We start from the raw sequence: 17069 nt of genomic DNA on the forward strand, positions 1-17069 counted from the left end.
CTATAAAACAGAATGCCATTCCACTTGTACACTCAATAACGCAGGAAGTACTTTAGGTAGGTTGTGATATTGCAACACTTGACTGCCATATAAATTTTAAAAGACAGTTCATTTTAACAGCAGCTGCACAACAGCACCTGTTCTGCTAAATCCATCGTTTCCAATCTTATTTTTTACTTTGTGGCCCTTTTGAAATAAAGATAGTTGAATTGGTACTGACTTCAGGAAAGTCTCTATACTGTGACTTGGCATCCACTAGGAAATGGATTACAGCTAGTAATCGTACCTAACAAGATAAAATTCCCTATTCAGTGAAAATCAATAAGAATTCTGCAAATCTTCCTAATATGTATCAGTTGATGCAAGCTTTGCTTGTGTGCTTATTACAGTAATTGATTGATATCCTCAACGCCTCCTTTTTTACTCACTTGTCTGAATTCACTCCTGGATTATGCATAGAAAAAGTGCCTGTACCAATAGTGATTTTCATTAAAAATGAAGAGCACACCTGACCCAAAAACCCTTTAAAGTAATGTTCATATCTTGTGTTTTTTAAAACAGACTTTTAGAGACTTCAGTCACAAATTATTCATAGCAGATGTCACTTGCATGAAGATACCACTTGTATGTACATTTTTATCTCTTTCAACCCACCACCTGCACAGTAAACAGCATCTCCAGATTTTGTTCATGTAACACATCCTGTGACTTGTCCTTTAAGAGTTTAAAATTCAAGCAGTTGATTTGCATAAATCCCTGAAGAATCACCATGAAAAATTGGATCAGAATGCACAAAATGTTATATGTCACAGAAAGTGCCAAAAGTACATCTAGTTTTTTTTGTTATTTTTCTGATCTATTCCTTTATTTCAGAATGCTATTAACTATAGCACTATATCTTGTTTACACTTAGTTTCCAAAGCTAATGATTGAATGATGCTTGGATTTATTGATTGCTAACGTGCATAAATTCTAACAAGATTACATGAATTCATTAATTTTGTGTGGGAGATTCAGTTCATGCTTTTACTGTGAATAATGGAGCTATGACCAATTTACCTAACTGACACAGCTGAACTAACAAAGACATGACCTTTTCAAAGTGCCCATTTACTGTGTTTAGTTGCTCATGGTTGAATGGCCATACACAGTGCTACACCACATCTTGTATCAGATTTTGAAATACAATTGCTGTGCTATAATTTATGGTGACACTAACCTTTGTCTCACAGCTCCCTGCCAGGACAACACATTCTTTTGCCACAGCAACATGTGCATCAACAATTCTTTGGTCTGTAATGGAGTCCAGAACTGTGTGTACCCATGGGATGAAAATCATTGTAAAGGTAACATTGTTTGCCGAGAACTGTAAAAGCATTTGTGAGAAAAAATGCCCTTTACTTCATCAGACTTGACAAAAGCCATTTCTCTCTGACAGCTGTATTTATGGGTTAAATCAGTACATTTATCCCAGTCAAAGCTTCCATTAAGCATTGGTTTACAGAGCCTAACAGATCTTAACTAGTTTTGACATTTCCACAGCTACTATATGGAAATCTGATTTAATACAAAACAGCTCATCTCATTCCCTAATAAAATTTGAGAGGTCAGTTCACAGTTGTGAACTGAAGATATGTCACCAGGTCGAAGGTGGGTATGATTTTTGGTTTATTTAGACTGGTATTTAAGATTAATTGACTAATATTCCATTGTTGTATATTTCTTGCTATTTGTCGTCCTCCCCGCCTACCCACCCCCATGATAGTTTATAGTGCTGTAACTGCCAATGTTAAACAGCGTTAAAATCTGGAGTAACTGTGAAGATATTCAGCTTTCCCCTGTACCTGATCATCTTTGGTTAACCGCTAGCACTGGATGAATGAGACAGCCTGTTCCTTTTTTTTTCAGCACTACAAATGGCAAACATAAGGCTCGTAGGATCAGAGGAGGGGGTGGGTGGACGGTTGAGGTCGGGGGTGCTGGTGGGGGTAGGGGGGTGGGGTGGAGGATGCATCAAAAGGTAAACTTGATCTTGTCCTCATCCAGTATCCATCAGCATTCTCTTGCAGCAGAGATAATTGAAAACAATCAGGGAACCCTGGCCAACTTGTGTCAGTTCCCAGGATATCTGTTACCTTAATTGTGGATTAGAGTCCTGTCCTTGGTTGGCAATATTCTGACGCAGTACACCTAACAAGCATATATCAAGAGCAATTAACAACATGGCCATCTTGGCACTGAAGCAGCAGGTAAATGATATACCCAGCATTATGATAGAATATATACAGCAAGCATTGAAAGGTGGTCCCTGCCACAGCAATTTCCACGGCTACAAATAGACTGACTTCATCTGATAGCAGTTTTTCTATTAATACAACTAATGTTAAATACACTACTGCCTACTTGGGGAAGAATAGGCCTGTCATCCTTATACCAGCAGTGCTTAGAGCTGTCACTTCAAAAAAATTCTGCTCTGCGCTGAGAGATTAAGTGGAAACAGAATGAAATCTCATTGAAATAAAGCTGTTAGAATTAACGAAATTACACAGAGATGCACCAAATAAACAGTAAATTGCTGTCAAAGACTGGATTCAGTGCCTGATCATTTCCATTTAAAACTGCCAAGACTGTCCTCATCATCCCTGGAGCAGCCTGTCCAGATCTTGTTTCTGAATGTTGGCAGGTGCCCTTTGAATGGTCTGAGTTAAAAGCTTAAGGAAAATGTTTATGCATATTTGGAATTGATGCTGTATCAGTAATGCCGCATGCAAATTTTGAATTTAATAGTTTTATTTCATGGAAAGATTACACAAACTCTACAGAAAACTGTTGAAGTAAATAATTAATGGGACTAAAAGTCAACAAATCCCCTAGACCTGATGGCCTACATCCTAGGGTTATAAAAGAGGTAGCTACAGAGATAGTGGATGTATTGGTTTTGATCTTCCAGAATTCCCTATATTCTAGAATGGTCCCTGTAGATTGGAAGGTAGCAAACGTAACCCCGCTATTCAAGAAAGGAGGGAGAGAGTAAACTGCGAACTATAGGCCAGTTAGCCTGACTTCAGTAGCAGGGAAAAGCACTAGAATCCATTATTAGGGACATGGTAACAGAGCACTTAAAAAATCATAGAGAGTCAACATGGAATTATGAAAAAGAAATCGTGTTTGACAAATCTAATAGAATTTTTTGAGGTTGTAACTAGCAGGGTAGATAAGGGGAGAACAGTGGATGTAATGTATTTTGATTTTCAAAAAGCATTCGATAAGGTGCCACAACAGGTTATTATACAAGATTAGAGCTCATGGGATTGGGGGTAATATATTAGCATGGATCGAGAATTGGTTAACAAACAGAAAACAGAGAGTAGGAATAAACGGGTCATTTTCGGGTTGGCAGGCTGTAACTAGTGGGGTACCACAAGGATCAATGCTTGGGCCTCAACTATTTACAATCTATATCAATGACTTAGATGAGGGGACCGAGTGTAATGTATCCAAGTTTGTTGATAATATAAAGTTAGGTGGGAAAGTAAGCTGTGAGGAGGATGCAAAGAGGCTGCAAAGGGATATAGACAGATGAAGTGTGTGGGCAAGAACACGGCAGATGGAATATAATGTGGAAAAGTATGAAGTTATCCACTTTGGTAGAAAAAATAGAAAGGCGGAATATTTTTAAAATACTGAGAGACTGGGAAATGTTGGGCTTGATCTTGCCGGCGCTCTGAGGGTGGGTTTGGAGGTGGGTCCGCTGTCAAAATAGCAAAGATTGACAGCAAAGTTATGTCTCAACATTCACTGGAACTCAGTAAGAAACTTCTCAAGGTGCGCACAGATTTGTCCAATAAGGGTCAGTTTTGGAAGAATAGATTTCACTGTATGACAACACATTACCAGAAACTTCACATGGACATTGGCTAAACCTCTCAAGTTTATGCTTGTTAGTTGGTATGCTTGCAGTAGGATGAGGGTGAGTGTGAGGGGTGGCTAGTGAGATGGGGAAGTGATAATGTAGATAGAGAGGTTTGGGTGGAGGTGCAAGGTAAGTTGGTGTGAGTAAAGATGTGCAGGAGAAGGGTATGGAAGGCAGAGTGACGGGGATGTGTTGAGTGGCACAGGAGGATGAGTTTGAGTGTGGCTTTGCAGTAATGTTTTGCGATCCATTGAGATCATTGAAAGGTTTGCACCACTGCAGTAAGGACCCCTGATGACACCCCTGCTTGTGTCCTGCTGTGCAATGTGCAACCAGGCTGCGTTGATCTCCTGGGGCGGTCTCTTCCTCCCTGAATGCTGTAACTCCCTCCATAAGCATATGGAGGGAGTCATTGGAGAGCCTGGGTGCAACCGTGCATCTCTGTGTAATGCTTGTCAGTGTTTGCAGCACCTCAATGCTGTCAAACACTGACAGAACAACTGTCAAACTCAATGTGGCCGTGGTCCTTTTAAGGAACCTGTCTGATGACACATCATCAAATTACGTCATCAGACCCGCTTCCTGTTAATTGTCCGGGAAGCCCGCAGGGCGGGCTTAACGAGGCCAATCAAGGGAAAATCCCTTTGACCGAACGGCTGTAGCCGGGAGCAGGACCGGAACCCGGCAACCAGCTCTCCCGCCACCATCCCAACGCCGCCGAGAAAATCCAGCCCATTGTTATTCAGAGGGACCTGGGTGTCTTTGTACACGAATCACTGAAAGCTAACATGCAGGTACAGCAAGCAATTAGGAAAGCAAGTGGTCCTCTTTTTATATAGGAAAGCAAGTGGTATGTTAACCTTTATTACAAAAGAATTGGAGCATAAGAGTAAAGAAGTCTTATTCCAATTATATAGGGCCTTGGTGAGACCACATCTGGAGTACTGTGTACAGATTTGGTCACCTTACCTAAGGAAGGATATACTTGCCACAGAGGCTCATTAGACTGATTCCTGGGATGAGGGGATTGTCCTATGAGGAGAGATTGAGTAGACTAGGCCTATATTCCCTAGCGTTTAGAAGATTGAAAGGTGATCTCATTGAAACATATAAAATTTTTACAGGGTAAATGCTAGGAGGATGTTTTCCCTGGCTGGGGAGTCTAGAACTAGGGGTCACAGTCAATTTTCCCTGTAAGCTGTGCGGCAGATCCCACGCAGCTGGCTTGCCGGGTTTAAGTAGAAATACTGAGCATGCGTGGTATTTTGAATGGGTTGCACGGCCGGAAAAAAAATTACAGGGAACATTGGTCACAGTCTCAGAATAAGGGGTCGGCAATTTAGGACAGAGATGAGGAGAAAAATTTTTTTACTCTGAGGGTTGTGAATCTTTGGAATTATCTACCCCAGAGAGCTGTGGATGCTCAGTTTTTTTAAAATTTGTTTATGGCATGTGGGCATCGCTGGCAAGGCCAGCATTTATTGCCCATCCCTACTTGCCCTCAAGAAGGTGGTGGTGAGCTGCCTTCTTGAACCGCTGCAGTCCGTGTGGCGAAGGTACTCCCACAGTGCTGTTGGGGAGGGAGTTCCAGGATTTTGACCCAACGACGATGAAGGATCGGCAATATATTTCTATGTCAGGATGGTGTGTGACTTGGAGGGGAATTTGGAGGTGGTGGTGTTTTCATGCGCCTGCTGCCCTTGTCCTTCTAGGTGGAAGAGGTCGCGGGTTTGGGAGGTGCTGCCGAAGAAGCCTTGGCAAGTTGCTGCAGTGCATCTTGTAGATGGTACACACTGCAGCTATGGTACGCTGGTGGTGGAGGGAGTGAATGTTTAAGGTGGTGGATGGGGTGCCAATCAAGCGGGCTGTATATTCAAGACAGAGATCGATAGATTTTTGGATACTAAGGGAATCAAGGGATATGGAGATAGTGTGGGAAAGTGGAGTTGAGGTAGAAGATTAGCCATGATCTTATTGAATGGTGGAGCAGGCTCGAAGGGCCAAATGGCCTACTCCTGCTCCTATTTCTTATGTTCCTATGTTCATATGTAATTTATTTTCTTTTAAAGGGGTGACAAAAGGGTCTTGTTTATACACAATAGACTGCTTAACAAATTGCCCGTTGTGTCTGATGTTGGAAATATATAATTTATTTCTACTTCCAACGCCGCTCTTCTCCTAAAGAGGGTGGGAATGATTTTCTTGTCCTCTGTCCACCTGGGCACCAGGCAGGTGGCGTAAATTCAAAATGAGTTCACTTTCAATTACTTGAACCTGTTTGAATTTGCGAGTTCAGATCATTATCATGCATCCGATGCAGACCTGCCATCTGGCAGGGCCTTGGACCTAGGAATGGGCCAGAAATGCAGCCATTGCTGCTGACCTGAGAGTCTTGCAGCAGCAGGAATGGCCATTGGCATCCGGATCTTCAGGCTGTTCTCCAAAAACTGCAGCCAAAAGGCCTCCAGGCCCAAAGATCGCCAACGAGGCTAAAAAAAAAGCTTTCACTTAACTTTTTAGGCCTCCCTGACTTTGCTGCCTGCTTAACATGGGAGCCGGCAGCAAGCCCGACCACCTGCGGGTCCTCTATTGGTGAAGCTGGAGGGAAATGAGCCTGGAGACCCATCCTACCTCATTTCCACGGTTGTCCTTTGCTTGCACCTGCTCCAGGCTCAAACACTCTGCCCCCCGCGCCCCACCCCCCCTCACTTCCGGGGAAATCCCAGGACAGCATAAAGGGGATGGAGACTGAGCATCGTGGGTCCCTGCTCCCTTTTCATCTCCTTGCAAAGGCAGCCACTTGGGTGCGCTATCAGATGGGTGTCAGTGAGCAGGTCTTCGGGAACAAGGGAAAATGAGAATAGAGAGAGAAAGAGTAATAAATAAGACTTTTTTTTACCTCTCTGATTCTTCCCCTTACTCCATCCATCTGCATCTGCTCCCACATCCATTTGTTCCCTTTTCCTTCAGTCACCTATCTAAGCTATTTTTCAATGCTGACATGGTCTCTGCTTCAATAACTAACTCCACCAGCACATTCCACAGCCTCAATACCCTCTGTGTAAAAAAGCTTCTTTTGCTCTCTGTCCTAAATCACATTCATTTAATCATATCTATATCCATATCCCCTCATTCTAGACTTCTCAATCACTGGAACAGTCCGTTTCTATCTACTTTATAATTTTAAACAACTCTATCAAATCACCCGTTAATTTCCTCTGTCGTAACAAAAACAGCCCAATTTTTCTTGTCTTTCCTCATATTTGTATTTCTTCATACCAGGCAACATCCTAGTGAATCTGAATTGTATCCTCTCTATTGCCGTAACATCCTTCCTATAGCATGGAGCCCAAAACTGGGCACAGTACTCTAACTTTATTTTAATGATGACAATACGTTCATGCCCCATACAATGCTATTTTCGTCCCCCTCCTGATACTCAGATGCTGTAAACTCTGTGTAACTAGTACTTTTTCTACCTATTCCCCTTAGTTATCTGTCAGTCTAAATAGCAATATGTCAGTGAAGTAAATATTTCATATTCTAACTCAGTGGGTAAAATGTCTACTGATGCTATGTACTCTGGATGACCTCTGTTTCAATAAAAAGTATATTATAGAACATTTTAACACAGAAGTACATCCAATATTTAATAGCCATCTGTCATCCATTATGCCATGACCAGTCTAAATATATAGTCAAGTGCTTTTAGCTGCAGTGGGCAGAACTCACCAGTACATTGATGAAAATGTCACAATGTGCAGTATTGATGGATTTTGGCACATTGTGGATTTTAATATGGGTGAATGAATGGACATCAGAATGCAGTGCATCTGTTTTGGTACATTTTACCTCAATAATTAAAGCCAACACAGAACTCACCCATATCTTCTGGCAGGGATATTTAGTTTTCCTGTTCATTATTTCTCCACATTATATCATGTTTTAAAAATACTGGTATTGCCATAAAGCATTTATAATCCGTACTGAACTACCATCCTGGGCACATTCATTGTGCTTTTGTGATTGACTAAATAATTAAGGAAGGCATAGGCCTTCCTGTGAGTCATGCTGATTTAAGTGTGCGCTTGCTAAAAGCACTGTGAGTAAGTCTCCGAGAATTCAATGTCTGATCATTTTGGGAGAGTGCAGATAATGTATAGTAGAACAACTATAAAGGTTTAGTAAGCTCCATTATTCTACATTACTTCGATTTCCTAAAGACTTGTTATAAACTGGAGCCGTGTAGCTGTGAGCGTATCAGGATAAATCACTTTCTATGGTTTTTCCAATAATGGATGCAATTTCTCTCCAAAGGTTGGTAATTATTTTCCGTCATTCTGCACAGTCAACTACATGCACAGTTTTATAGCTGATTCATAAAACCCAAGATGACTAATGGAGTTGCATTTTACATCAATTAAGGATCCTGATACACAATTAAGTAACGACATAACCACTTAAAACTACATGCATTTTTCTCCTCTAACTTTTCGTTGAACTGTGAAGAAAATGATGCCCTTTCTTGGTACATAGATGAATTACTTAAGATAAAAATGAAAAATATTCTGATTGTATTATGTGAACCCAAATTTAATTTCACCATTACTTAGTTATTACATTTAATAGTAAAATTCATACATTTAGAAAGAATTGTAGTTGGCACAGTAGTGCTGAGGGACGAGAGTAGATTTTTAGTCTTTACTGCTTGGGCATTAAGCATCACCTAGGCATGGTGCGGAGAGAAAAATCGGAGAAATGGATCCCATGACTCTTAGAGGGATTGCCTGATTTTCCTTCCAATAATTTAAACTGAAGCAAAATCGGGCGGGTTCTATTACCGGAGTGCGAATCCTCCAGCTAGATTTTCTAGCAAGGTGAATCTTAATGCCCAGGTGGTTAAGATGAAAATCTCTTTCATTGTCTATACATTGGGTTCTAATTCCAATGGTGGCTGGTACTTAAAGCAGCTAATCATACACTACTTTGTTTGTTTAAAGCATGTCTGATCCATTTTGAATCTAGTGAGTCTTCAAGGAATGACATTTGGCATAATTCCTCAGTCGTGTTACTAGAAAAATACCTAATTGGCCTCAACATAAAAAATTTTATAGCACATCCCTTCAACAGCTTCAATGTATGTTTTCCTTGCCCAATTTAATCATAAGTGGACAGCATTGTCTACTTTTATTATTTGCTATTTATTAGTTAAATCTTGGGGTCAAATAGGACCTCTGGTTATAGTTTCATTTTGGAGGCGTGTCGGGCAAGATTTAATTCCTGTAGTAAAATAAGACAGTGACATAGGTTAATTGTCATTGCTATCCTGTCAGCTCTGACCATTCAGCCAACTTCTATATCAATGACATACTGGCAATGCAGACTCAGAAGGCACTATTAAACCACCATGCAGACCAAAGTGCCAAATGTGATTAAGGTGATCAATTTAATTCCCAGCACAATAATTACCTTCAATTAATTTCTCACCTAAGTGTCAATGTCAACCTGAAATAAAAACAGAAAATGCTGGAGATACTCAGATCAGGCAGCATCTCTGAAGAGAGAAACAGAGTTAACGTTTCAGGTCGATGAGCAGAACTCTGATGAAAGGTCATCGACCTGAAACGTAGGGGTAGATTTTCATAAAGCTGTCGGGAAGGAGGCGGGACTACAACTTTCAGGTTTTAGTCCCGCCTACATCGACGTTCGGCCAATCTGCGCGATTTTCCCTTGACTGACCTTGTTAAGCCCGCCCAGCGGGCTCAGCAGGCCAATTAAGGGCCACCCGGCAACAGGTGACGTCACAGACTGAAATTTCATCTGTCAAGAGGTCTTGACAGATGAAATATCAGTGTTTCACAGCTGTTTGAAGCTGTCAAACACTGACAGTCTGGCTTCCAACCTGAGTCCTTCTACGCAGACTCAGTTAGAAGTCTCACCGGCAATGAAAGCTGAAGGCTGTCACTTTTGACAGATCGCAGCCATTTTGCTTTCAGTGCCGGCTGAGTGATGGACTCCCGAAACCTAGCGGAGGAAAGGCTGTTAAGGTAAGTACAGGTAATTTAAACTTCTTTACACACTTTAGATACACCAAATACACTTACCTTTGCACTCATGCACCCATCACTCACCTGAACACCAACATCGCGACCCCTCCAAGTCCTTCAACCCGACGGCCCGCCTGCTCTAACGTGGCGTGGTTTGGAGCCGTCGGGAATCCCACACGACACCCCTCAAAATAGGAATTAGGCTCAAAACTGCCTGTTAACTACCTGTTAACAGGCAGTTAATTGGCACTAATCCCTACCCGCCTCGGGTCGGCGGGTCCCAGTGCGGGGTGGGTACCCGCCTCCCCTGAAACTTACGTGGAGGCGGGTTTTGGGTGGGATGGTGTCGAGACCCCTGAAATCGGGATTTCCCCCCCCCCCCCCCCAACACACGCCTGAAACCCCACACGCCTGACGGCTCCAGGAAAATCGGGGCCGTTAACTCTGTTTCTCTCTTCACAGATGCTGCCTGACCTGCTGAGTATCTCCAGCATTTTCTGTTTTTATTTCAGATTTCCAGCATCTGCAGTATTTTCTTTTTGTGTCAATGTCAACCCATGGTTTCCTACTTATGAGGAGGCTTACTGACTCTACTACTCCTACGATGTGGTCCCGTAGTTTCCTCAGCAAAGCCGGTGGTAGGCTGCTGTTCCTCATGTTAAAACACTAGAGATGCTTGTGGCTGGCAAATTCTGGGTGCTCGAGCCTGTGATTGCCCGGCTGCAGACTGCTGCACCTTGACTGCTGTGAGGGCAGTCTGGTCCATTTGACATCTTGGCACCATAGTGGCTATTTGTTGAGGGGTAGTAAAGGAGCAGACATGCTGACACGGCAGTGGACTTCTCCATATATTCAGTCATAGTGTTGAAACTCCGTGGCAGACCTTCCAATACATTGTTTAACCTCTTGTGAGAGGCAAGCAGTTTTCTTTTCATGGCTGGGCCCCTGAAGTTCTCATCTCTGTCCTGCTCAGCAGAGCTGGGAGAGGACCTCACCCTCTAACCAGTTCTCTCCTGGGCTGTCTCACCAGTACCTGCTCCTGCTCACTTGTGCTGGGTTTTCCACCATGTGCAGCCCCCTCTATCTCATTCACACAAAGTCCCAATATTTGTGCTGGTACTTGAAAGGGATGGAGTGCGTGACGGTGCATCCTCAGGATTGTCCTCCTCCGAGGTGTCTTCAGCAGGGCCCAAGTGTTGAGAAGGACCTAGAGGAGGAAAGAAAAAGGGGACGAGGTGGATGGTACTGAGAGGCTGTATATTAGCAGATGACAGTCTTCAGAATGCAGCTTCGAGTTGTGAAGCATGCTGAATATTTGCTGAGGTGATTGAAGGGTTACAAGTAATATATAGACACCCTTGCCTTCCCTGTGCCACTAATCTCCAGGGCTTTGTACTCCACTTGGGTAAGGGCTATGATGCCTAATACTCCTCCCCCAGTCTTGCTGCTATCCATCGCATTATTTGCTCTCTTGTCCTGCAGAAAGATAGAGTGAGAGGTAGTGAGTGGCTGTTGAAAAGGTAAGTGGAGATATGTGGCACTTGTGCTATAGTGCATGTCCTGAAAGCTGGAGAAGAAGCAAGGTGGAATGAGAAAGCCAAATGTGTGCAATGTGAAGTGAGGAAGGAGACTCTGGTTGTGCAAGTAGTAAAATGTAAGAAGAAAATGCTGTTACATAGTATAACATAGTATTACAGCACAGAAACAGGCCATTCGACCCAACAGGTTGATGCCGGTGTTTATGCTCCACACGAGCCTCCCCGCACCCTTCTTCATCTAACCCCATCAACATATCCTTCTATTCCTTTCTCCCTCATGTGTTTATCTAGCTTCCCCTTAAATGCATGTACGCTAGTCACCTCAACTACTCCTTGTGGTTGCAAGTTCCACATTCTAACAAATCTCTGGGTAAAGAAGTTTCTCCTGAATTCCCTATTGGATTGAGTGTGTGATGTGAAGAGAGCAAAGGAAGAGGTGTGTGTGTTTGGAATGAGAAAGAGAGGTTTTGCAACAAGCCCTCATGATTGTATGTTGAAGAATGTGATGGAGTGAGAGAACTGTTGCGAGTGGTGGGGGAGGGGGTGAAAGGAGTGTTGCAGGTGTTGTTGAGAGAGATGGAGAAATCAAGGCCTAGAAATTCAGTCGCGTTTGCGCCCACTTATTGGCTAAAGAGTGGTTTGCGCCGGAAGTTTTTTAGTGCCCGAAATTCAGTTGGTCCCTAAAATCGACGTTAGCCGGTAGCGCTGCGCCGGCACCGATGACGTCATCGGTATGCGCAGCGCCCCGGTTCCAACGCGATTCCGTGCCGACGGCCAAATTCAGTTGCGACCGCCTCGCCCGTAGCGGCCGCAAACAGCGTTTGAAAAACGGGGCCTTGCAGCTCCGAGAGGCCGGCGCATAAAGGTGGAGGGGCGGCTGGCTGCTTTCCCGGCGGCCGCCTGGCCGCACCTCCCTCCCCGGACTCCTGCACCACCCCCCCGCGGCATTGGTGTCTGACTCCCGCGAGCCTGGCACTTCTCCGTGGTGCCGGGCTCATTTGCCGGGGGAATCCAGCGGCGATCTCACGGCTGCAGGCAGCTCCTCCTTAAGAGAAGGAGGAGGCCTGCAGTACCCCAGCCTGCCGCACCGCATCGGGTGCCGCAGCGGCAGCTGGACGCCTGAAATTGACTTTCATCGCCCCAAGCGAGGCGGCCAAACCCTGCAATAGCGCCCGCCTCCGTCTTGGGGCGCCGCAACTGAATTTCAGGCGGGCGCTACGGGAATCCGGGAGAGCGCTAAATTTCAGGCGCTAAAGACCTGGCGCGGCGATAGCGAATTTCTAGGCCCAAGAGCTGTAACCCTTGCTGCTCTTGAGGTCATTGAACTGCTTCCTACACTGAATCTAGGTCTTGGGGGTGATGCTGCTGGCAGTGACCCTCTCAGCCGCCTCTGTCCAGGCCTATTGGATAGCTACCCTGGCTATGCTCCTGCGGGTGCTGGGAAACAATACCTCCCTCCTTGCCCTGACCTCCCCCACGAGGACCTCCAGGGAAGCATCAGAAAACCTTGGGGGAGCCCTGTAACTCATTCTCCCAACAGTCCCTCTTCCAGCACTATAACAGCAAAATCTGGCATCAGGGTATCCAACCTCACTTTAGGAGGTGCATTCCTGCTTTAAATGGGCCTCAGGCACCACATTGGAAATGGCCCCACGAAAATGGGCAGGCTGCCCATTTCCCAACACGATAGGGTGGTCGGCCCGTCGATTAAAATAAGGACCAGGAGTTCAACTCTCCCGGGCCCCTCATTGGCATTGGGGGCTCGTCACCACTTCCCCCCTCCCCCCCCCCCCCCCCCCCCACACCACTACCCACCCAATTTGTGCCTCGAGTTAAAATCAGGGCTTGTGGTTTCATCAGAAACATTTCAAGTGCTTTATGTTAGCGCTCTTTAAATGCTAATGTGCAATTGTTATAGAACTAGACTTAAAGATAATGACAGACTTTAGAATTCCTACTGAGCTCTGATATTTCCTCACCACATAATTTGATCAGAATTATTAGCAGTTTCTGAAATAACTGATGTATTGTAATAATAATAATCGAGTTTGCCTAAGTCCTCAAAGAGTTGTAAATCTGTATATTTTCCTATTATCCTTTGAGCTGCAAATAAAGTAAATTAGAAAATAATGAAGAGATTTTTAATGCAGAAAGATGGGCCATTACATTGAAATGGAATGGTTATTAGGTCTGACTGGTTTATAAGCTTGTCAGAATTCACATGCTTTTTCTAGCAAGTTTATAGATTTAGGTAGTGGACTGCTTTTTAGAAGAACCTATAATGATAACTGCTAGTTAGAAACAAAAAATATAGAAAAAAATGAAAGGCCAGAATTCATTTACAATCAAATGATACAATTGTGAAGAAGAAGCACTGTGCAGGTCAGATGCTAAGCTGTGGTTCGGCCAGGACTAGCTATTCTAGTTTTTTTTCAAAAATATTTATTTGTATTCAAAGTGGCACTGGTGTGAATATTTTTAGATTGGTAATGTTTACACATTTGGATATTTGTACTTTTGCAGAAAAGAAAAAGCCTGGCCTTTTTCACCAGATTACCAAAACTCACGGAACAATCATCGGTATTTCATCAGGAATTGTCCTGGTTCTTCTTGTCATTTCTGTACTAGTGCAAGTAAAACAACCTCGTAAAAAGGTTTTGGCTCGCAAAGCAGCATTTAACAAATCAGGATTTCAGGAAGTGTTCGATCCTCCTCATTATGAACTATTTTCGTTAAGAGACAAAGAAATAACGGCAGATTTGGCTGATTTATCTGAAGACTTTGAGAACTACCATAAACTGAGGCGCTCCTCATCCAATGCCTCCAGGTGCATCCACGACCACCACTGCGGCTCACAACCACCAAGTATAAAGCAAAGCAGGACTAATTTAAGCACAATGGACCTTCCATTTCGGAATGACTTCTCTCAGCCACAGCCAATGAAAACATTTAATAGCACCTTCAAGAAAAGCTGCTATACTTTAAAACACTCACAAGACAGTCCAGAACGTGTCATAGAAGACAGAGTGATGGAGGAGATTCCTCCTGAAATCTACATACGTGGCAGAAATGACACTGTTCAGCGTTCAATGTCCATTGACTTCTGAAGTGGAACTGCTGTGCTGTTACTGAGCACTATCTTTTGGTCTCTTTGTCTCTTGCAAATGCTGCTCTGTCACTTTGACATTTCATTTGGCATTTTAATATACCCCAATAATCAGCTCAATGACAAGATATGTGGAACTGGGGTCACCTTTCCTTGACCCTTCTGATTGACTATATTTCTGTGAGACGAACTGTCGACAACAATTCTTAATAACAGACTCTCTGGTTGTGTTCTGAAGCTTGCTAATATTGTATTATTGGTTGATAATTATTTACTGTAAATATGCTAAAGGTTTAATTCTTTGGTCTCCTGCTGTTAGCCCATTAATTGCTCCAGTCCACTGGAGAGAAGCTTTTTAACTGAAGTATGAAAAGCAGCACTGCAATTACATCAAAAGTCCTTTCAAGTGTCTTTTTTTTACTTAAAAAGAAGCATTGAATTTTTAGACCCTGCTAGACTATGGTTTTGAATGGCAACATTTTCTACTTGTCATGGCCTATTTTTTACACATTAATTTAACACACTATTTAGATAAGGTCACCACTATGAATAAAGTTACCATTAGTGAACTCACAGGATTATGTATTTGCCAGTTCAAATAAAAAGCTTGTTGAAATGTAAAATTATTTCTTTCTGTGCAGACTATCGACAACCTAATTATCCATCCTCTTTGCAAAATGTAATATTTTAGTAACTTATTTTGGTAAATGGGAGTTAACTTTTAAAAGCTGTGTGGAATCCTGACACTTGAAAGAGGGGACAGTGGGAGTGGGGGTAGGGGGGGGTGGGAGTGGGAGTGACGGAAAGTGGGTGGGGCCTCTGGTGCCCACCGATGATGCAGGAGAGAGGCATGAACCATTTAAGGTTCATGCCTCATTTCCATATGATGGGTATACTCACACTGGTTATTGGCAGCTCGTCCATTGGTGGGTAGGGAGAGCGAATTGGGGCAGAAGTAATGCAATTTAAAGGCAACCTGCACCTCTTAAAGGGGAGGTGCACTTTGCTGCATGGTGTGATCTTAAACTTGGAAAGTACATTCTCAATGTGTACTTGCAAAGGCCCCAAAATTTTCAGACAGCTCTCCGGAGGTCCTTGTAGAGGAGGTCTGCAGGAAGAAGCTGGTCCTGTTTCTGGATGACGGGAGAAGGGTGCCAAGGCAAGTAGCCCTGCAATGGTGGGCAGAGGTGGCTGACTAGATGCATGCGGTAAGCATTGCCCTGAGAACTTGGCATAGTGCCATAAAAAATTCAATGATTTGACCAGAGCTGCTAAGATAAGACTCCTATTCCCACCTATCTTACTCACCGCTTAGCCCTGCACCACCTGTAGCCCCAGCACTCACAAGTCTTCCCTGCTTCCCATCACTTTCCTCTAATCACAGCAGCACACTTCACTGCACTGCACTGCACCTCTTTCAACTTCCACCTGCACATTCTGTACCGCCTCACAATTATTCCCCTCGCTGCCCCACACCTGCGGCTTCTTTCACGCACCATCCAAACTGTACTAGCCTGACAAGCTCATCTTCAGAACCCTTCAACAGGTCACACGCTAACGCACTTTCTTCTGGACCAGATATTTGCAGGTGGCAAGGCTGGAGGATATGTCCCACAGGGCGTTTGGCCATCCGACCCTTTTTGCTTTTCACTGAACTTTCTCCCTCACGTACTATGCATGGCAATCTGGTACTGCCTTGAACTGCCACTGATCTGAGTCAGTTACAAGGGTCTACACTGGGAGAATCACCAAGTACAAGTGCACAGGAACATGGGCAGGGGAAAGGATGGCAGAGGAATGAGTTTACCACAGGGCAAGCTCATGTCCTAGCGCTGCTGTAGACAGTACAGATGAAGGCTGCTAGGGCTATAAAAGACTGATAGCTGGGCACCAGCAACTGCTTGATGCATTGGACTGTCTGCCAGGGAGCTTGTGTCAGACAGTGTAGAGTAGTCCACCTCGAACTCACATGAGGTCCTTGCACATGACATCAAAGCACTGCAGTCAACGATGGAGCATGTAACCTCCCTGCACACTGCAGTGAGGCTCTCCGTTATGGAGCCTGTGGTAACAACTCTAACATCTTCGATGGAAACTCAGACTGTTGTCATTCAAGCGTAGGGTTCCAATGCCTCCTGCATCTTGAAGGAAAGCATCAATAGGGGCATCTAAACCATCCAATCAATCCTACACTTGGTTCTCGTGCAGAGCAATGGGAGTGCTGAGACCCAGCCTCATGCAGGTGGCAATAGCTCCACAGAAGAGGCATATGCTTTCCTTTTTCAGGATGGCAGGATGTATGCTCCCCATCACTCCTTCAACCAGTGTCTGTGTTGGTGCTATAAAGTAAGCTGGATCAGACTGCCCCAGCCGTAGCCAAGCTGCTGCGGTTCTGCAGCCAGGCCCTCTCAGGTCCAAGGTCCACAAGCTCACCCACGATGGCCATCTCAAGTGCACTCATTGGA

The 17069-nt window shown here is 44.1% G+C and overlaps 1 protein-coding gene across 3 annotated transcripts in view; it reads left to right on the top strand.

The window, feature by feature from the left end:
* neto2a (neuropilin (NRP) and tolloid (TLL)-like 2a) overlaps nucleotides 1-15227 on the top strand; it is a 39227-nt gene extending 24000 nt beyond the window's left edge. For 2 of the 3 annotated variants that reach the window (XM_085991514.1, XM_085991516.1), the window contains 2 exons: nucleotides 1233-1346; nucleotides 14022-15227. In XM_085991514.1, coding sequence (XP_085847640.1) covers nucleotides 1233-1346; nucleotides 14022-14605 — 698 coding nt within the window. In that variant the 3' untranslated portion in view covers nucleotides 14606-15227. Of the gene's footprint in view, nucleotides 1-561; nucleotides 625-1232; nucleotides 1347-14021 lie in introns of those variants that run through there. The other variant, XR_015078822.1, reaches the window with a different exon arrangement.
* The last annotated feature ends 1842 nt before the right edge of the window (nucleotides 15228-17069 follow it).

This window comes from Somniosus microcephalus, chromosome 6 (assembly GCF_052327205.1).
Source record: "Somniosus microcephalus isolate GS21.2 chromosome 6, FLI_Smic_1.0, whole genome shotgun sequence".
Classification (NCBI taxonomy): Eukaryota; Metazoa; Chordata; class Chondrichthyes; order Squaliformes; family Somniosidae; genus Somniosus; species Somniosus microcephalus.